General features: G+C 30.6%; 1 protein-coding gene across 3 annotated transcripts in view; it reads right to left on the reverse strand.

Annotated features, from left to right (window-relative positions):
* Window positions 1-5,979: 5,979 nt before the first annotated feature.
* Window positions 5,980-20,887, reverse strand: part of LOC127290468 (uncharacterized) — a 53,698-nt gene continuing 38,790 nt past the window's right edge. For 2 of the 3 annotated variants that reach the window (XM_051319042.1, XM_051319041.1), the window contains 13 exons: window positions 20,458-20,589; window positions 20,042-20,365; window positions 19,102-19,290; window positions 18,823-18,960; window positions 18,192-18,299; window positions 14,818-14,915; window positions 14,663-14,747; window positions 14,440-14,571; window positions 14,165-14,347; window positions 12,580-12,720; window positions 11,734-12,057; window positions 11,434-11,616; window positions 5,980-8,338 (listed from right to left, as the gene is read on the reverse strand). In XM_051319042.1, the coding sequence (XP_051174999.1) occupies window positions 8,148-8,338; window positions 11,434-11,616; window positions 11,734-12,057; window positions 12,580-12,720; window positions 14,165-14,347; window positions 14,440-14,571; window positions 14,663-14,747; window positions 14,818-14,915; window positions 18,192-18,299; window positions 18,823-18,960; window positions 19,102-19,290; window positions 20,042-20,365; window positions 20,458-20,589 (2,228 nt within the window). In that variant the 3' untranslated portion in view covers window positions 5,980-8,147. The remainder of the gene's footprint in view (window positions 8,339-11,433; window positions 11,617-11,733; window positions 12,058-12,579; window positions 12,721-14,164; window positions 14,348-14,439; window positions 14,572-14,662; window positions 14,748-14,817; window positions 14,916-18,191; window positions 18,300-18,822; window positions 18,961-19,101; window positions 19,291-20,041; window positions 20,366-20,457; window positions 20,590-20,887) is intronic. The other variant, XM_051319043.1, reaches the window with a different exon arrangement.

Consider the following 20,887-nt stretch of genomic DNA (forward strand, 5'->3'; position numbering starts at 1 on the left):
TAGCCACCTATTCATTTTATTTGCAAATCATCGTTTGAAATGTTTTGTCGTGCACCTGATGCATTCAAAAAAAAATTTTCACTCAGAATCACTGACGTGACCTATTTTTTTTTTACATTATTATCATTCACCAAATGAACTACGATAATTTCTCTTTAAAGACCGGATATTGCTTCGAACTGGCAATCGTAAATTGGTTTCGCGTTTTCTTGATTCTTTAATTTTTTTGCTCTCTCTCGCGCAATCAATTGCAAGTTCTTAATATATTCAAGTAGATTTATTGTGAAAATTTGTTAGAATTTAAAATATATAAAAAAGGTACATTTAACAAAAGAAGTTGTTTTAAATGTCTTTTAAAAAAAGGTTAATTCTAGCAACATACGCCAATTAAGTTGATAAAAAAATGCATTTCGATTTTCAATTCTCATATTTTGTTGTGTATATATATATATATATAGATCTACGCAATTCCGCATTCGTCTGCAATACCGCATACACTATCGAAACAGTTCCGCCCAAATACATCCCAGTGCATCGTAGCCTAAAGCTTTTCGAGCATTCAATCAAAACCAATATGTTGTCCTACTGACTGTGACCATTGTATCGACAAAACACTACTGATTTCCGAGTTGCGAGGGTCGTAATCAACTTTTCATATTACAAAAAAAAAAAAAAAATTGGAAAAATTGTTTCCTCTCTATATATACGAGAGAGTCTATAGTTTTACAATCGATATACTCTGCTGGAAAGTATGGGGGAAATAAATTTATCATTTATGTGATTGATGGACGGTAATCTAATCTTGATGTATACGAGTGTATATATATATGTAAATAATGTATGCTCTTTTACAGTTACTCGTATAGGTGGAAGAACTTTTCACCATTCATGCGGATATTATCAGCGAACTTGTATGTATGCTGTACATTATTGTAAGCAACCTTATGCTTCTTCTCTTATTGGAAGAGAGTATATATACAAATTGACAAGTGCAATAGGGTTAACAACCCTACCCCTTTTTTTTCTCTCTTCTCTGTGACCTTTGTCTCGTATGCGTATACGATGAATGAAAAATTAACCAAGTGTATATAAAAGGAGTATGTCAATGGCTCTATCTTCAATATATATACGTACTGAGAATCATGTTCCACATTCTTTGACAAATCGAATATCGTCATTTAAAAACAATTCTCTATAACTATAGAATTCTTTATGCACTGCAACGTGGCAATAAATAATAATTCAATTAATAATAGATTTAATGTAAAGTATTACTTCATTTCCGAATAATTAATATTTTTAAAATCATGTTTTTTAATCCATCTCTTCTTTTTCCGCGATTAATATTAGAATTCTTTTTATCAATTTACAAATATTCTTCTATTGCAAATTGAAGTTTTATTTTCTATAGAAAGAAAAAAAAAATATGAGTCCCTTTCTGTAATTATGAAACCGCGTTGAATGAATAACTCTTATGATCCATATATCGGAAAACCAGATATTAATGGCTCACAATATCCAAGCCGAGGCATTACGTTTGCATGCTGATGAGTAACGTTCATTATTAGAGCATTAGTTGGGATAACGTATACGCAAGGACGCGTACTAATCCTGGTTTGATAAGTGCAATCCAGCTTATCGGAAACTGCCCACCTGGTATTTATGAACTATTTTCTTCATCTAAATCTCATATTATTGGAATCGTATCTACAAAACTTGTGTTTAATATTTTCTTTGTTGCGTTTACAAAAAATTATACCTTAAACTTTTCCCCAAAAGCCAAATTAATATAATTATTATTTCCATTTTTCTTTATTCAGGCCTTTCATTCCTCTCTTTAAGTTTAATCTCTAATTATTAATTTGAATTCAATAAGGGTAGCTGTTATTTATAAATAATGAATAATCAATTAGATCCAATTAACAATTTTTATTTATTTCTTTACACCTGTTTTCTGTCTATTTTTAATTATTAAGATTATAAAAATATCATTTTAAGTTTTATTAATTTCTTTTTTGTAAATGTAAAAACAAATAAAATTGATGATTTATTTTACCGCGCTATTTATTTACGTTGATAAACCATGTCCTTATAATGTAGACATGTAATACGTGTAATTTAATTGCGGAAAGGCAGAACCACAGAAGTTTGATCTCGCTAGCTTAGAAAGCTACCCGTTGGGTAATTCATCAGTTCCTGGAGTAGTCTGGACGACCTTTATCCTCCCCTTTCAATCTTGAGTAGTTCTAAACCATCTTAGTGACCCATGAAGTCCTCGACCTTTACTCGTTTGACCAGAAATTCGACTACATCTGCTTAAAGCTAGTCGAAATCTCTGGATTTGTAAATGAAAGGTACTTCTAGTTCACTTCATGTTCCAGACAATTTTGAATTTAGGGAAAAAGATATCAAAGCCACTAATAGTAGTTAATTTTTAATAAAACATTTGAATCTATTAGAACGATGGATTTTTATTTTCATTGATTAGAATTTGTTTTGCAAAAAAATTCCTCTAAATTTTTAACAGCAAGGTCCGGACTTTGATTCAGCACGACTGAGGATTTTTTTGGTTCCTAAATTCCTATTCCGTTCTTTTGTATGACGAAACATGTAGAGAAACGTTTGAAGCTCAAAAGACCTTTTGAATGTTGGTAAAAGATTTATTTATAAAATCTAATCTAGAATTTCCAGTTAGAAAAACAATTACCTTACATACGCAACACTGACCCAATAGATGAGGAAGAATTGCTAGTTCTATGTTTTCACCTTAACCACAGCAAAAGGCGTATCTAAATCGTGGTAATCCTAGAGAGCTAAAGCTTTCTTTTATTACAGGTTCATGCCAAAGCATTGTAGTCGAAAAGCACCAAGCAATTTAATTTTTTTTTTCTCCTCTTTCAAACTACCTCAATTTATATATAGTCTCTCCGATAAATTACATTTCATTGGGTTAATGTTTATTGCCATTCTACAATAAACAGATAATTACCAATTTAAAAATCAAAAATTTTGAAAAAAATTTAATTATAAAATTTTCTGTTGCATCGTTTTTATGTGATATCATTTAAATTGTGACAGTAATTGAAAAGAAAAAATTGGATTTTATATATCTCTGAAAGTAAAAAATAATTAACTCTTTTAGTATTATAGTTGATAGAAGTAAGTTGGTGGTATGCTTAATACACTTGATTCAACATAGCAAATTAAAGTTCGACACGCAAGCCTTACTTCAAGTATCACGCGACGTCCTTTCTTAACCATGCTTTTCACCAACGTCTTCACCCCCCCTTCATCTTTCTTCTGTGGAGAAATGCGAATACTCTAGCATAATTCCAAGACTTTAAATCGTAGACTAATTTACCACAAAAACATGTTTCTCAATCTTTTTCGGATTATCCATAATCGTCACGCTTTTACAGATTATTTGAAAATATCACACACGAATGTAATGTTGTATTTGGGTCATGGAAGAATTTTTGCCTGAATTATTACACTTGATGATTTAAGGGTGATATCTGGTAAATTTAAAATTTGTTGTAGACTTTGTAGATGTTCTTGTCAGATAAGGAAAATAGTGACGAGATTAAGAGATAAAAGTAGTGGAGGATTTTTTGCGACTCACAAAAATATATTTTTAGAACACTTGTTTAATATTACTAAGAGAATATATTTACAAAACGGATTTTATATATGTAAGTAGCGTTACTGTTTGCTTTTGGTATTTGCTTTTCCTAGCTTTTTATATTTTAAAAATTTGTCAGTCAGGGAAATGCAATGTCCATTAAATTTTGTAGCTCTATCTTAATTTAATTCATCATCATTTACACTTGTGAATTTGTTGTATACTAATTTAAAACATCACTTTGTAAATTTTTCTAGTTATTATTTTACATCCATCATAAATATATTAGTTATATTAGTGATTATTTGCATTATCAAATTAAATGCACAGGGTTTCTGTTGAAAAATTTTTTCCTAAAATATAAACATTCATAAACACTCCTGATTTTTATACACTGGCAATTTATTTCCTTTTAATTTAATCTTATGGCACTTTTTTCTCTGATAAAAAGTATTTAATTGATTTGCCTAAGCGGTCGTACCTGATTACTCTTTTCTTAATTAGGCAACACATAAATACAAATTTTTATGCGTCATACCTCTTCCATCCTGACCATCTCTGCTAGGTCAGAGACAACAACTGCAAGCTTCATTCATTAGCAGTTGGACCCTAAGACCGTCACTTTCCTGATTACTAGCTTCTAAATTACATTTTCCAACTCTTCATGGTCCTCGTATACCTGGGTAAAGCAATCCAAGTCACGGATCTCAAGTGTGACCTTTCGAATCATTGACTGCAGCTTACCAATGCTTCCAACTGCTTTGGTAACCTCTGCTCTGAAAGCATCCTCTTTGGAGTCCTGTCCAATTTTGATCAGGATGTCTCCCTTTTTTATAGTTCTAGCAGCAAGATGCAAAGATTTATGTCCAAATTGAATTTTCTGCGAAGCTTACTCATAACGTCAGCAAACCATCTGTGCATAAGAAACCATATCTGATTACTCCTTTATTAATTAGGCAATACATAAATTCATTCTTTTTGACAAACAATTCTTCCAGCCTGTCCTCTTTTTTTGGGTCGGAGACAACTACTTCAAGCTTCATCCATTACCAGTTGGACCCTAAGACCGTCACTTTTCTGATTACTAGCTTCTAGATTACATTTTCAAACTCTTGTTGGACCTCATCTACCTGGGTAAGGCAATCCAAGTCGCCGATCTCAAATATGAACTTTCGATTCACCGATTACACCTTACCAATGCTTCCGACTGCTTTGGTAACGTCCGCGGTGAAAGCCTTCTCATTGGAGTCGTCTCCATTTTTGATCAGGATCTCTACCATTTTAGTAGGTTTACCACCTACCGCTGTTGCAAGGCTTATGTCCGGATTGAACCTTTTTGCGAAGCTTACTCAATACGTCAGCATACAATCTCTGTCTGAGTGGATGTACCTGATTACTCTTCTTAATTAAGCAATACATAAATCCAATCTTTTTGCCAAACAATTTTTCCAGTCTGTCCGCCTTTTCTAGGTCGGTGACAACAACCGTGAGGTTCATCCAACGCCGGTTGGGTCTTAAGGCTATCACCTTCCTACTTACTGGTTTCTCAATTGTACTTTCCAACGCTTGTTGGACCTCCTCTACCTGGGTAAAACAATCCAAGTCGCGGATCTCAAGTGTGACTTTTCGAATCACCGACTGCACCTTACCAATGCTTCCGACTGCTTTCGTAACCTTTGAGATGAAAGCCTCCTCTTTGGAGTTATCTTCAATTTTGATTATAATGTCTCCCATTTTAGTAGGTCTAGCACCTACCGCTTTTACAAAAGATTTATCTCCGAATTCAACTTTTTACGAATCTTACTCAAAATGTCAGCATGCATTCTGTGCCTAAGGGGCCATACCTGATTATTCTTTTCTTAATTAGGCAATACATAAACCCAATCTTTTTGCCAAACAATTTTTCCAACCAGTTCGCCTCTTCTGGGTCGATGACAACAACCGTGAGGTTCATCCAACGCCGGTTGGGACATAAGTCTGTCTCCTTTCTACTTATTGGTTTCTAAATTTCTTCAATTTGATATGGATGTCTCCTATTTTGGTAGCTTTATTACCTACCGCATTTGCAAGATTTATCTCCGAATTAAACTTTTTGCGAAGCTTACTCAAAACATCAGCATAAGAACATCCTTGAGCAATAGTGTTGTCACCAGACATCCACAGCTGCGTTCATTCAAGAGATTAAATATTCTGCCTCTTCTTCTTCTTCTTCTTCTTCTTCTTCTTCTTCTCTCATCATCTTTTACAATGATTTTTGGTACTGCAAAACGTAGGTCACCCCACAATTGAAAATGTGTCTAAAACTATAAATTGTGAACAATTAGATTTCGTGAACATTTCTAGAAATAACAACAGCGTTTCAAAAGAAACAAATTAATATATTTATACATATTTATTGATTTATTTATACAGAGAATTTGAGCGAGCAATTTTCGCCGTTGTCAGTGCTATACTGTTTACATATACTTTGTGTGCATTTTACTTTTAAAGTGCAAACTACATTCACATGATATATTATAATGTATTTAGGATATTTATAATATCCTTGAGGGCAATGTTGTCAAGAATCCCTTAATTTCAATTACTGTATCAATTACACTTTTATTTCATAATTAAATACGAGCACCTTACGTGTACCTTATACACAAAAAGAATAATATTCACATTCTATTGCAAATATGTGGAAGATAAACCATATTTTATATATATATATATATATATATATATATATATATGAACATTATTATTGGTCGAAATAAAATACACATACCATAAAAAATTATTAAAATAATTAATTCCTAACACGATTGGCTCGAATTCCATGTCAATTACATATATTATACATTATTTATAAATAATCTCTGTTATTTATAAAATTTGTAGACTGATATTATAATAACAAAGTCAAATGGAAGCTATAATCTTACTCATATTATACAATACTAGGTTCACACTTTGATGTATACAAATTAATTGGAAAAGGAGAAGAAAATTTTCTAAAAAAAATCTAAATATGGATGTGTTTACTATTTTTTAAACTTAATTGGTAAAAACTTTTCTTTTTTTTTACATTATACATAAAAGTTTTGTTTTAGAGTTCTATCAATCCTGTAATCGGAATAATATTTTTGGAATTTTTATTTACCACCTGATGAGAGAAAAGTATTCAGAGAAAATTTTAAGTTAATTTAAAAATTAAATACAAAATTGATAATTAAAATTTAATTTTAAGTAACTTAAAAATTGAATTAAAATAAAAGCATTGCATTCACTTTTAATAAGTTATAATTTTATAATGTGTACAAAACTTTAATAAAAATTATAGCAATATACTAATAATAATATAATTTCAAAGTTAATTTTAAAACAGTTATTTATTTCCTTTTATTCAATATAGAAGTTTAATATGTAAATAAGTGATGAATAATTTTCCCAATCAGGTGGAAACGCTTTAAAATAAAATCTTAGTATTCCATTTTATATTGCACTATCATTATATCTATTGATTTTTATTTTTTTTATATATATATATAGCTATAAGTAGACAGAGTTTAATTATTTTTAAAAACAGCTTCTTTTTCATCCTATAAATAAAAAATATAGGAGATAAAACTGTTTTAGATTTTGTTGATTTTAAATATATATAAAATATTTCTGTGGAATAGATCATTAAAAATTTATATAGAAATAAAAAATATTTCAATTATTAGTTGTTTCTTAATGGTTCGAATTTTTCGTTTCGAGTTACAGAACTCTCATTATTCCCAACAGTTGACTTTTATTTTTTTTTTTTTATTATCTATATATTTCTCTTCTGTGATGTCTAACAATTTATTTTTCAATTCAAACATTTTAAAACGATTGAAATATTTTCCTTATTTCAATTCAGAAAGTTTGTGTTCTTTTTTTTCAATCAATAGAAAAGTTTTCGCATATTTAAAAAAAAAAAAAAAATCACAGAATTCGTTTCGAAAGTAAAAAGAAAATTTATCCCCAATGTTGAAATTAGAATAAAAATTAAAAAAGAATGAAAAAATTTTTGTCTGATGAAATATTTAAATCGATGTCATTTTTTAAGATAATTTAAAAAGTCATAACAAAAAAGAAAAATGTGAAGAATAAAGTAGCTAGAAAAATTTATAAGATCCGATTTTATGGACTTTGTTAATTAGAGTAATTTCTCGTTTCTCTCTCTCTCTCTATCTCTTCTAAATTCGAACCCTTCCATTTCTCAGCAAACTTGAAGTGGAATTCTGTAATTGCGCGACAGTGCACCGCGTTCACATCTCTCACCATTAAATGCCCGGAATTTGGAGGTTGTTAACCACATGACTTGATGCGAAGTCGCATTCCGACATTCGAGTACACACAGATCGATTGATATGCGTTTTAACTCCGCAGGGTTGCTTTGGGGGGGTGCTTACGGTCGTTACTTGAGTCTATTATATATATATACATGTATATACATATATATGTATATATATATATATATATATATAACCCGCGCACTCTCCCATTATTTTGCTCACGCTTGTTTTTGATGATGCGCCGCTGGTGCTGGTGATTCTGTCCGGAAACAGGAAAGTAGAAATCCAGTGTACAATGCGAACAATATAGCAACAGCTATTAACATGTACATATATATGTTTAATTCAGGTTGACGGAATCTGTTCTTTCGTAGCCAATCCAATACATCTTGCTCGTTGTGAATGTCGCCTGTAATTAAAAAAAGGATTTATTAAAAACAGTTTATAAAAACAAATCGCGTGGAATTATTAATATTCAAAATATTTTATAATTTGCAAATGAAGAAGAGGAATAATAAAATTTTGCTCTCTTTTATTTTTGAACAAAGAAAGTATTTATTGGTAGCTGTACTATTTTTTTAGGTTTGTTTTAATTCCCACATATTAATAGAGGGAGACGAATTGTTTGGTCTCCCATTGAGTGTCTCATCGGGTGGCGGAAGCACGCTACTTAGGTATAGGAAGTATTGCGTTTATTCCGAAACAAACAAAAATTGGTTGACAGAAAGAATATGAATAACTACGAAAAGCAAGAGTTTCTGCAGAACAAAAAGACAACGAAAGCACCAAAATAACAGCGGATGGAAATAAAGAAAAAATTGACAAGAGGATCAACGACGGTAATCCGAGTTACTCAAGGATACTCATATATGCTGACGTTTTGGGTAAGCTTTGTAAAAAGATCAATCCGGACATTAGTCTTACAAAAGTGGTAGATGCTACAGTTACAAAAAGGGAGACATCCTGATAAAATAGGAGACGACCTCAACGAGCAGGCTTTCACTGCAGAGGTAAGATGCAGTCGGTGATTCGAAAGGTCACACTTAATAACCGCGACTTAAATTGCCTTACCCAGGTAAATGAGATCCAACAAGCGTTGGAAAATACAGTTGAGAAACCAGTAAGAAGGAAGGTTAAGGCCTTATGACCCAACCGGCGTTGGATGAACCTCACGGTTGTTGTTTTCGACATAGAAAAGGCGGACAGACTGGAAAAATTGTTTGGAAAATAGATTGGATTTATGTATTGCCTAATTAAGAAGAGTAATCAGGTATGGCCCCTGAGGCACAGAATGTATACCAAAATGGGAGACATCCATATCAAATTGAAGAAATTTAGAAACCAATAAGTAGAAAGGAGACAGACTTATGTCCCAACCGGCGTTGGATGAACCTCACGGTTGTTGTCACCGACCCAGAAGAGGCGAACTGGTTGGAAAAATTGTTTGGCAAAAAGATTGGGTTTATGTATTGTCTAATTAAGAAGAGTAATGAAGAAAAGTAAGGTATGGCCCACTGAGGCACAGAATGTATGATGACGTTTTGAGTAAGCTTCGCAAAAAGGTTCAATCCGGACATAAGCCTTGCAACAGCGGTAGGTGGTAAACCTACTAAAATGGTAGAAATCCTGATCAAAAATGGAGACGACTCCAATGAGAAGGCTTTCACCGCGGACGTTACCAAAGCAGTCGGAAGCATTGGTAAGGTGTAATCGGTGAATCGAAAGGTCATACTTGAGATCGGCGACTTGGATTGGTCTTATCCAGGTAGATGAGGTCCAACAAGAGTTTGAAAATATAATCTAGAAACTAGTAATCAGAAAAGTGACTATCTTAGGGTCCAACTGGTAATGGATGAAGCTTGAGGTAGTTATCTCCGACCCAAAAAAAGAGGACAGGCTGGAAGAATTGTTTGTCAAAAAAAATGAATTTATGTATTGCCTAATTAATAAAGGAGTAATCAGATATGGTTCCTTAGGCACAGATGGTATGCTGACGTTTTAAGTAAGCTTCGCAAAAAATCCAATTAGGACATAAACGGTAGCTTCTATAACTATAAAAAAGGGAGACATCCTGATTAAAATTGGACACGACTTCAAAGAGGATGCTTTTAGAGCAGAGGTCACCAAAGCATTGGTAAGCTGCAGTCAGTGATTCGAAAGGTCACACTTGTGATCCGTGACTTGGATTGCTTTACCCAGGTATACGAGGACCATGAAGAGTTGGAAAATGTAATTTAGAAGCTAGTAATCAGGAAAGTGACGGTCTTAGGGTGCAACTGGTAATGGATGAAGCTTGCGGTTGTTGTCACCGACCCAGAGGAGGCGGACAGGCTGGATGAATTGGGACGCATAAAAATTATATTTATATGTTGCCTAATTATGAAAAGAATAATTAGGTACGGAAACTTAAGCAAAGATTGTGAGGATCGGCTGCGTGGTTTATGTACAAAGATTATAATCTCGTGCGTAAGCAAATGGTCCAGATAATTTCCATAACATTCTAAAAATCCACCTAATGTTTATCCTAAATTATCTAAAGTTTCGTAAAATATCCTAAAGTATCTGGAAATACTCTTAAATTATTTTGAAATATTTAAAAATATTCTAAACTAAAATATAAAAGTAAATATAATAAATTAGTCCCGTAAAAAGAATTTTTTATCAACTTTAAAAAATCATTTTATTTTTCTTTTTGCAAACATGACATTTCATGAATGATTAAAATTAAAAACATGTAGGAATGTTACAGTTGTGGAAGAAATAATTATAATTTAATCCTATATTATTCTTCGTTAGGAAATTATTAACTTATCATTTTTTATAAATCTCCAAAGTTTTTAAATCCATAATATTTTATAATGAAGAATAATAACATTATTATTATTAAAGGATAATAAAGCAAATATTAAGAGACCTCATAATCTGAATTATTAACCGTGAATGGTCCGTTTCATTTAAAAGCGGAAGTTTTGCCAAGCCATAACACCAACACACATTTGAATGCGAGTTGGACAGTTTATCATGGAAAATATTGTTTGCGTTTATGCCAAAATTTAATTTCCCTCAAATTAAAGGTATTATTTCACTAGTTAATATTTTCACCATACACACTTGTTAAAGAGTAATTTAAAAAAGTGCTTTGTTAATTGGAAGAATATTTAATTAAGAATCAATAGATTGTTCCAATTATAAATTGTATCGTTTTTTTTTTTCATTTTGTTCCTTTTTTATAAAAATCAGGGCCAGCTCTATAGTGCGGACGAGTCATCCCGGAAGCTAAAATTAATTTTAAATAATTTTAACTCTTCATGAAAAAAACTGTATATGGAATTTTTTTAATAATCAATTTTGAAAAAATGCAAGTAAAATTTGTTGCGCCCGGAGCAAATGTTAAGTCCCTATGTTTTTTATTCATTCTTCGAGCTAACATTTGATTTTTTTCGAATTTCATTTTTATAATAATATTGTATTTGTTAGGGAAAAAAAATGCAATATCCATCATACCTCGATAAATACTAGGAAAACGTTTGCGGAAATAGACAATGGCCGGAAGTTTTGTCACTCCCCATTTTCTGGCATATCGAGGATCTGCCATTTTCACAAAAGTGATGTCTAAGTTTTCTGTTTCTTCGTCAATTTCTTCAAGTTTGTCGTTCACTGCGGCACTCTCTTTGCTGTCGTGATCATCTGCAAAACAAAAAAAAGAGGAGGGAGTTTGAAAAAAAAGAAAATATATAAGTATTATCAAGAGTGAAAAAAAAATGTGCGTCATCTAATTAAAAATGATAAATTGAAATAACTTACAAAAGAAGACAGCAAGAAATTCATTTTCATCCAAGAGTTTATCCAACATTTTCTTATTAACTTCGTCAATTTCATTTTTAAGAACGAAAACATCTTGAGATGTGAGCCATGACAATATTTTGTCTTCCTGAGTGAGGTCGCCATCGTAAATAAGCGGCTCCTTCTTACGGAAGTAAACCAGAGACGGAAGATTGAGAATACCATATTTTTCAGCTGCATCAGGCTCAGAGACTTTGACAAAGTCAATTCCAAATAAATCAGCGTCGCCATCGATTTTCTCTAAAGCTTCTATTATTTCGTTGCATTCGGGACAACCTTCCTCAACTGAATATTAAAGTATTAACATAAATGTTCAATTATAATGAGCTCCATTTATCACGCTACTATATAATAATAATAATAATAATAATAATAATAATAATGATGATGGAGAAGAAAAACTGTTCATTATATTATTATGAGTAGAATAATAACAATAATATCCAATTCTATTTATCAAAAGTGTATATACAAAATAATAAAGAAAAAAAAGAACAACTTTTCTTCAATGGTTAATTAAAATTATATTCATTAGGCTATGTATTAGGCTTTATATAAAATAATGCTCGGGGAAAAAATGTAAGTTTGTGTAATTTAATTTTCATTTCTTATATTAAATTCCATTTTAATTTAAATCTCGATTTTAATAATAAGAAAAATATTCTAATAATTAATTAGTTATTAATATCTGCTTTTTTTATTAATAGTGAGCGATATCTTTGGATATTTTTAACTAAAATTGAGAAATATAAACAAATTTCTATTTGAAAAAGTAGAAAAAGAAAAAAAAATAGTTAAAAAACTTACAGAAAAAAACGGCAAGGAAAGGTGATTCGTCTAGTAAACGTTCCAACATTCTTGCATTGACTGCTTCGATTTCATCCTTCAATTCACGAACATCATCGTCGCAAAGCCATTCAAGAACTGATAATTCATTTTGAAGATCACCTGAAAAATAATTATTTTATGAATTTAGTCGAAAAAAATATTTCTTAATTATAATTAAACATACCCAGATAGCACGGAAACTTGCAGCAAGCTTACCGTGCAAGCTTGCTACAAGCTTGTCTGAGCTAGCGAAATATCCCACCCAGAGCAATCTTGCCGTGAAAGCTTGCTGTAAGCTTTCCAGGAAAGATTGCTGCAAGCATACTAAGAATGATTGCGGCAAGCTTGCCGTGAAAGATTGCTGTAAGCTTGCTACGTAAGGTTGCAGGAGAATTTCAACAAGCTTCTGGAAAGGTTGTTGCAAGGTTGCTGCAAGCTTGCTGCAATTTTTAAAAAATACATTTTAAATTTTAAAAAAATGTATTTGTTTTCTAAATTTGAAAATCCTTGTGACGTTTATTATAATTAATTATGTCCTGTTTATTTTCATTTGGAAACTTAACGAGAAAATTTTCGAAACAAATTTGAGGGGACTGGGAATTGAACCCGGGTTCGACAGACACTAACAAAAGACCCTAACCGAGAACCTACTCGACCAACTATCAGAGAATAAAAAAATCTTGCTCTTAACCCTCGACTGTTTTTATGAGTTGAAAAACAGTTGAAAAACGAGAGTTGAGAGGAAGATTTTTTTATTCTCTGTTAGTTGGTCGAGTAGGTTCTCGGTTAGGGTCTTTGGTTAGTGTCTGTCGAACCCGGGTTCAATTCCCAGTCCCCTCAAATTTGTTACGAAAATTTTCTCGTTAAGTTTCCAAATGAAAATAAACAGGACATAATTAATAATAATAAACGTCACAAGGATCTTCAAATTTAGAAAACAAATAAATTTTTTTTTAATTTAAAATGTATTTTTTAAAAATTGCAGCAACCTTTCCAGAAGCTTGTTGAAATTCTCCTGCAATCTTACGTAGCAAGCTTACAGCAATCTTTCACGGCAAGCTTGCCGCAATCATTCTTAGTATGCTTGCAGCAATCTTGTAGCAATCTTTCATGGCAAGATTGCAACAATCTTTCCTGGAAAGCTTACAGCAAGCTTCCACGGCAAGCTTGCCCTGGGTGGGACATTTCGCTAGCTTAGACAAGCTTGCGGCAAGCTTGACAAGCTTGCACGGTAAGCTTGCCGCAAGTTTTCATGCTATCTGGGTAAATACAATAAATTGAATACTTGCAATTTTTTTTTATTTACTAAGAATTAAAAAAAAAAAATTTTAGTTTCCTAAACTATTTTTTATAATAAACTATTTTAAATAAAAAAGTGCCTTTTTCTACCAATGAGAGAGTTGTAGTAGCGCAAGCGCAGTTGCAATTCGGTAACGATCATTATTGATATTTGAAACATATGGAGAGTGAGGTGAAGAAAGGGATTTGTTATTTTCATCTTGGGGATAAAATAAACTTAAAAAATATAGAATGAGAAGATTTTGAAAAACTTTTTTTCACCAACCTTCAAACAAAAGAGGATTTCCATTTCTAAAGTATACAAGAGCTGGGAATGTTTTAATAGAATATCTCTTGGCAAGTTGGGGATCTTGAATTTTGACAACATGAATGCCAAATAAATCACATTCATCATCAATTTGTTCTAATCCTTCCAAGATTTCATCACATATGTGACAATTTTGTTTATCTATAAATAAAATAATATATTTATAATAGAATTTATTTAATTAAATTAAAAAAACATACTAAAATAGACAACTCGAAATATTAATCACTTACAGAAATAAACAGCAAGATATTGTGTATCCTCAACAGATGATTCTAGCATTACTCTTGTTATTAATTCTATTCGATCTTCAGTTTTTTGAGTAATTAACCATTGAAGTACTTCCTCTTCTTCTGATAAACTACCTGTTAAAAAAAATTTTTAATTTTTTTTGATAATAAAAATAAAAAATTCTCCCTAGAATTTTTTTTTTTTAAGGAAAAAAAGAAATCATACCTTCAAAAACATTTGGTACTTGATTTTTGAAATAAACTAATACCGGAAATTCAGTGGCTCCATAATCCTCTGCTATTTTATAATCCTAGAAGATAATTGATTTTTTTAATTATAGAAAAAAAACCTAAAAAAATTAATTATAAATTAGCACGTACTTGTGTTTTAACAAAATGTACACCATGTCGATCGCAATCATCATCGATATTCTCCAATTCCTCGAGAATTCCAGCACATTGTTCACAATCGTCGCTATCTGTGGAAAAAGAAACTTCTTCTCTGAAAATCAAATTCATATACAACGAACTACATCCCCAAAAAAGAAATGACGGACGTCAATATTGTTATCAGTAACTAATACTGTTTTGTGAAATAACAATTGAATGAAGTAAACAAGTCTTTAAAACATTTTTAAGGACTTCAATAGTGAAAAAAAATTCTACATTTACACAAAACATTTACAATTTTCTTAACATCTGTCATGGGACGAATTTTTTTTTTTTTTTTTTAATTTTTTTTTTGATAGAATACTGAATAAAAAAGAAAAATAATGCAGCTAGCAAGCGAAGTGAAAGCCATGGCTGAAGTTGCTTTACATATAATAAATAGTAATACAAACACAAACATTCAAAAGCTATTTTGGAAAAATTAAATAAAACAAAGAAAATATGAACAAACGTAGGAAAAGAAAAAGTAATGTTAAGACAATGCATAAGTTACTGGGTTTATAAAAATTAAGATACTTTAATAGAATTAATATAATAAATAATAAATAAATTTAATACTTTTTCATTAGGATTATTCGACGAATTTTTCTTACAATCTTAAAAAGGGAAATTTAAAGAATTTACAAGAAAATTTTTCGTTAATTTTAAAAATTTATATCAACTATTGAAGAGAATTTCAGGTTTCTAGTATTATTAAATTTGTATAAATGTATGCATTAACCCATTAACTTCAAAATGTCAAAAATTTTCACTTTGAATTGAAACTGAAATTTTAAATCCCACATGATTAGACAGTATTGATCAGTGACCCCAAAAACAGATGAATTAATAATTTCTCTTCATATTTTTAATCACAACTCAGTAATAAATCAAATCAAAATGTATCAATAAAAGAGAGTTGAATTAAAATGAAAAGGAAAATTAAAGATAAAAAAAAACCGCTAATAACAGGTAGCAAAAGAATTTGATCAATTTTTAAATTTTATGCCGCCAGATTGAATCCGTTATTTTGAATAACTTAAATCTGACATTATCTATACAGAAAAAAATTGAACTCACAATGAGCAGTGTAGGCGGCTCATTTTTAAGTGCAACAAAAATGAACCAAATTGCTAGCGCCACTGTCTATGTCGTTTAGCATTGGTTCATTTTGAGTTGCAACAAAAATGAGAATAGGTTTTTTCTACGTAGTAACAACCCAGATAGCACGGAATAATAACATTGATTAATTAACAAATGAAATAAAAAACACAAAATTTATATTTAAAAGAATTTTGAAAAAGCCCGCCGTTTTTCAACTGTTTTTCAACTCATAAAAACAGTCGAAAGTTGAGAGGAAGATTTTTTTATTCTCTGTTAGTTGGTCGAGTAGGTTCTCGGTTAGGGTCTTTGGTTAGTGTCTGTCGAACCCGGGTTCAATTCCCAGTCCCCTCAAATTTGTTACGAAAATTTTCTCGTTAAGTTTCCAAATGAAAATAAACAGGACATAATTAATAATAATAAACGTCACAAGGATCTTCAAATTTAGAAAACAAATAAATTTTTTTAAAATTTAAAATGTATTTTTTAAAAATTGCAGCAAGCTTGCAGCAACCTTTCCAGAAGCTTGTTGAAATTCTCCTGCAACCTTACGTAGCAAGCTTACAGCAATCTTTCATGGCAAGATTGCAGCAACCTTTCCTGGAAAGTATACAGCAAGCTTTCACGGCAAGTTTGCCCTGGGTGGGATATTTCGCTAGCTCAGACAAGCTTGCACGGTAAGCTTGCCGCAAGCTTGCTGCAAGTTTCCGTGCTATCTGGGAAGTTTTATGTAAATCTAATCAATTTACAAAATTTTTTTTCGCTTTATTGGATCCATTTTGAATTTTTTAAATGTAACATTAAATTCGGATTCAACGACCCAAAAAATCCCTGAGTAACAAGTTTCAAGTAAATCAAATCAATTTTCAAATTTTTTTTTGACATATTGGATCCGCTATTTTAAATTTTTTAAATGTAACATCAAATTCGGATTTTAAAATCGATTTTAATCAGTAACCCCAAAAATCCCTAGGTAACAAATTTAATAATTATTAGTTAGTTTATTTAGCTAAAAGCTTCTTATTTTTTATAAACAGTATTGACCTTGGAAAATGTACGCTGATTACAAATCGACTGTGGGGTTTTCGAAATTAAAAATGGCGGATACAATATGCTGGAAGATTTTTTGAGAAATGATCAGATTTGTTTGAAACTTTTTACTCGGTGGTTTTCGGGGGCACTGATTACAAATCTGACATTAGATTTTCAAAAATCAAAATGTCGAATCCAATATGGCGGAAGATTTTGTTGAAAATTGATCAGTTTCGCTAGAAACTCGTTACTATGCGATTTTTACGGTCACTGATTACAAATTTAGCATCAGATTTTCCAAAATAATAATGGCGGATGCAAATGTGGCGGATGATTATTTTTTTAAATTGATCAGATTTGCTTGAAACTTGTTACTAGGGAGTTTTCAAGGTTCCTGATTACAGATTTTGCATCAGATTTTGAAAATTCAAGATGATGGATTTAAAGCGGTGGAATATTCTTAAAAATAAATTGGATTAGATAGAAACTCATTACTCAGGGGTATTGAGGTCACTGATTTCGAATCTGACATCAGATTCTTCAAAATCAAAATGTCGGATCCAATATGGCGGATGATTTTTTTTCAAATTGATCGGATTCACTGGAAACTTGTTACCTGGGGGGGGTTTTTGAGGTCGCTGATTTTGAATTTGGCATTAGATTTTTAAAATTAAATATGTCAGATCCAATATGGAGGGAGTTTTTTCAAATTGAGCGTATTCACTTGAAACTTGTTACAGGGGAGGGGGGTTAAGATTACTGATTATAGATTTTACAACAGATTTTGAAATTTTAAAATGGCGGATTCAATATGGCTGAAGAATTTTTCAAAATTGATCGAATTCGCTTGAAACTTGTTCCATATAGATTTTTCAATTCGAAACAAATATTTTTGTCAGTAATGGGTTAATATACATAAACAAACATTTTCTTTTGAAGGGTTCAGAATGCAAAAACCCAAAGGTTGAAAAAAATGAAAATTCTCTTGCAGGATCTTGGATTCAAATTCTAAATATATATATATAGGAACAAAGGGAGGAGTTTTCCTTATTTTTTTTTTCGAAATTTTCGAAATTCGAAAGTAAAATCAACTTGATTAAACACAATATTATGTTTAATTGGAAAACTTCTCTTATCAATTAAACAAAACGGTGGGGGGGGGTGGAGATTAACCAGATTTGGTTCTCGTATACCAGTGGAATCTTCATTTGTTTCAGCATCAGTAGACTTCTGTTCCTGCTTGTGGCGTCTCTGCTTGCGGAAAACTTTTGATTGGCACATGTCGCAAAGTGTTCTGTTCCCTACGACATTAGTATATATACGATTTGTGTACAGCTCTTGTCACAATAAAATAATAGAAATAAGATGAAAAAAAGAAAAAAAAATGAAACAAGAGAGTCAAAAAAAGCTGTCTATTCAATTCAGCTGATTGTTGACTAGAAAATCAACGTATCGATTCATTCTATGTACGCGTTCACTGCGTTTTCTTTTCTCTTAGAATATAAAAGAATGTTTTTTTTCCTTTTTTTTTGGTCTAAGGGAAATAGAATTTGTTTCTCTTTACGTTCTTTAGTTGAAATAAATATTTTTTAGTATTAAAATTACTTTCATTTAAAATTTTTGAAAAATTGTTTTTCGTTAAATTACGAATTTAAATGAAAAAGATTTTTGCATATTAAAAAGACATTTTGAAAAAGCATAAGCGCGCGCGCGAGACATAAATGATTAATAATAATTATTATTATTATTATTGAATAGCTGCAGCAGGCTAGAGATACATTCCTGCTTGGCAGATTGTTGAGCCCTTGGGACTGCTCGACTTACAGAAGTAAACCGCTAATGAATCCGATTCTCGAATAAGATGAAGTAAATCCTCGCCTTCCAGTGCTTCAATCACTTCACTCGATGGATCCTTTTGAATCATTAACCACTGTAAGATTTGTTCCTCTTCATATAAATCGCCTGTTGAAAAAAAAAAAAAAAAAAGGAAAATTCCACGATTTATAAATTATTTTTGTCCTCCAAAAAAAGAAAGGTATTTATTTTCCATAACAGAAATAATTTAAATTTTTGAATAAAAAATTTTATATGAAAAATATTCACCAGCATAGATGACAGGTTCCTTTGATCCCATTTTAAAAAATAAAATTCCCGGTAATGCAAAAACTCCATAATCCTTGGCCAATTGTTTGTCATCAATTTTGACGAATTTAATACCAGCACTATCGGCGTCATCATCAATATGCTCAATTTCAGAAAGAACGCGACTGCATTGTTTACAGTCGTTACTATCTAAACACATTATTATAGCTTAATGTCTTTTTCACAAAAAAAATTGGCATTTTCTAAATTTTTTTTTTTTTCATTATTTGGAAACTAAGTACGAATTACGGAAATAATTATTATTTTTTGAAACTAGTTATATTTTTCTTTCCCCTGATGAAAGTGAGAAGATAAAAATAATAGAAATAATAATAATACAAATAAAATAAAATTTTTAGTTGTAAGTACTAATTTTAATTTATTTGTATTAATTATTATTATTTATTATTTTCGAGAATTTTTTTAAATATAAATAATTTTAAATTGGAATTGAATTACGCGCGCTTACCAAGTTGTAGGTGACGCGCAAAGCGCTATGCTAGCAGACGACAAATTAATAATGCAATTAATAAATTAATTTATATTTAAAAAAGAATATTAAGTAAAAGAATTTCTATTATTTCACTTTTACTAGGGTTCTGTATTATCGACCGACGTAAATTTTTGTCTATTCTGTCGGTAAGTAAGTTCTCTATCATATTTCCGAAAGTGTCCACTGTAGCGCTAATGGACATATACCGATTAACCTAAATTTTGTCAATTTCTAAACAATTTCAAAATTTCTTTGAAATAAATAATTTAAAATCATTTTAAAATTACATAAACAGTTCAAAATAGTAAATCGATAATTAAAAAAAAAAAAGTTGTCTATCATTATTTTTAATAATTAAAAAAAATTTATTTTAATTTTTTTAAAATTCAATATAAAAATAATACTCACAGAAAAAGACAGCAAGATAATCAGTTGATTGTCTAATTTTATGAAACATTTTCCTATTAATTCTTTCAATATGATCAGTGAGTTCCATATTTTCGGGATTTGTCAACCAATCTAAAATTTCCTCCTCATCATCAATGTCACCATCGTAATTTATATATTTACCCTTTCGAAAATATGTGATACCAGGTGGATTTCTGTATCCATATTTTTTAGCCATTAAACGATCTTTCATTTGTACAATTTTTATTCCATATTCTGATGCTTCATCATCAATTAATTCAATGTGTCTCAAAACTCTTGGCGTTTCTGGATCATCTTCTTTATCTACGAAAAAAAAACAAATTATTATTTTTTTTTTTTTTGTTAAATAAACAATATATTTACTATTATATGAATATCGTAGTTTTTATTCTTACAAAAAATCACTGCTAAAAATTCCTTGGTTTCAATGTACTTTGTCAAAGTGTCACGATCAATTTCTTCAATACTCGCGTCATTTTTTTGCTTCACCATCCAATCCAATACTTCCGCCTCGTCAAGTAAATTTCCTATATTTGTGGAAAATAATAATAAAATATTATTTTCCGATTTTTTTTGATGAAATTTGTAATTTTTTCATTATCCATACCTGGTGCTAATGGATGATGAATTCGTGAAGATAAATTACGATTTACTTCTTTATTTTCCTTTTTTTTATTGTTATAGTCTTTTCAATTAAAATATAAATCATAATACATGAAAATTTAGAAAAAACATTCTTCTTAGAAAAAAGTGTTCTGCCATGGCTAATCGATTAATTCTAAAAATCCCAAATATATTTATATTCAAAAATTTTATAAAAAAATA

Source organism: Leptopilina boulardi, unplaced genomic scaffold, assembly GCF_019393585.1.
Source record: "Leptopilina boulardi isolate dan_hultmark-lab unplaced genomic scaffold, ZJU_Lbou_2.1 LbouV2_69, whole genome shotgun sequence".
NCBI classification, from domain to species: Eukaryota; Metazoa; Arthropoda; class Insecta; order Hymenoptera; family Figitidae; genus Leptopilina; species Leptopilina boulardi.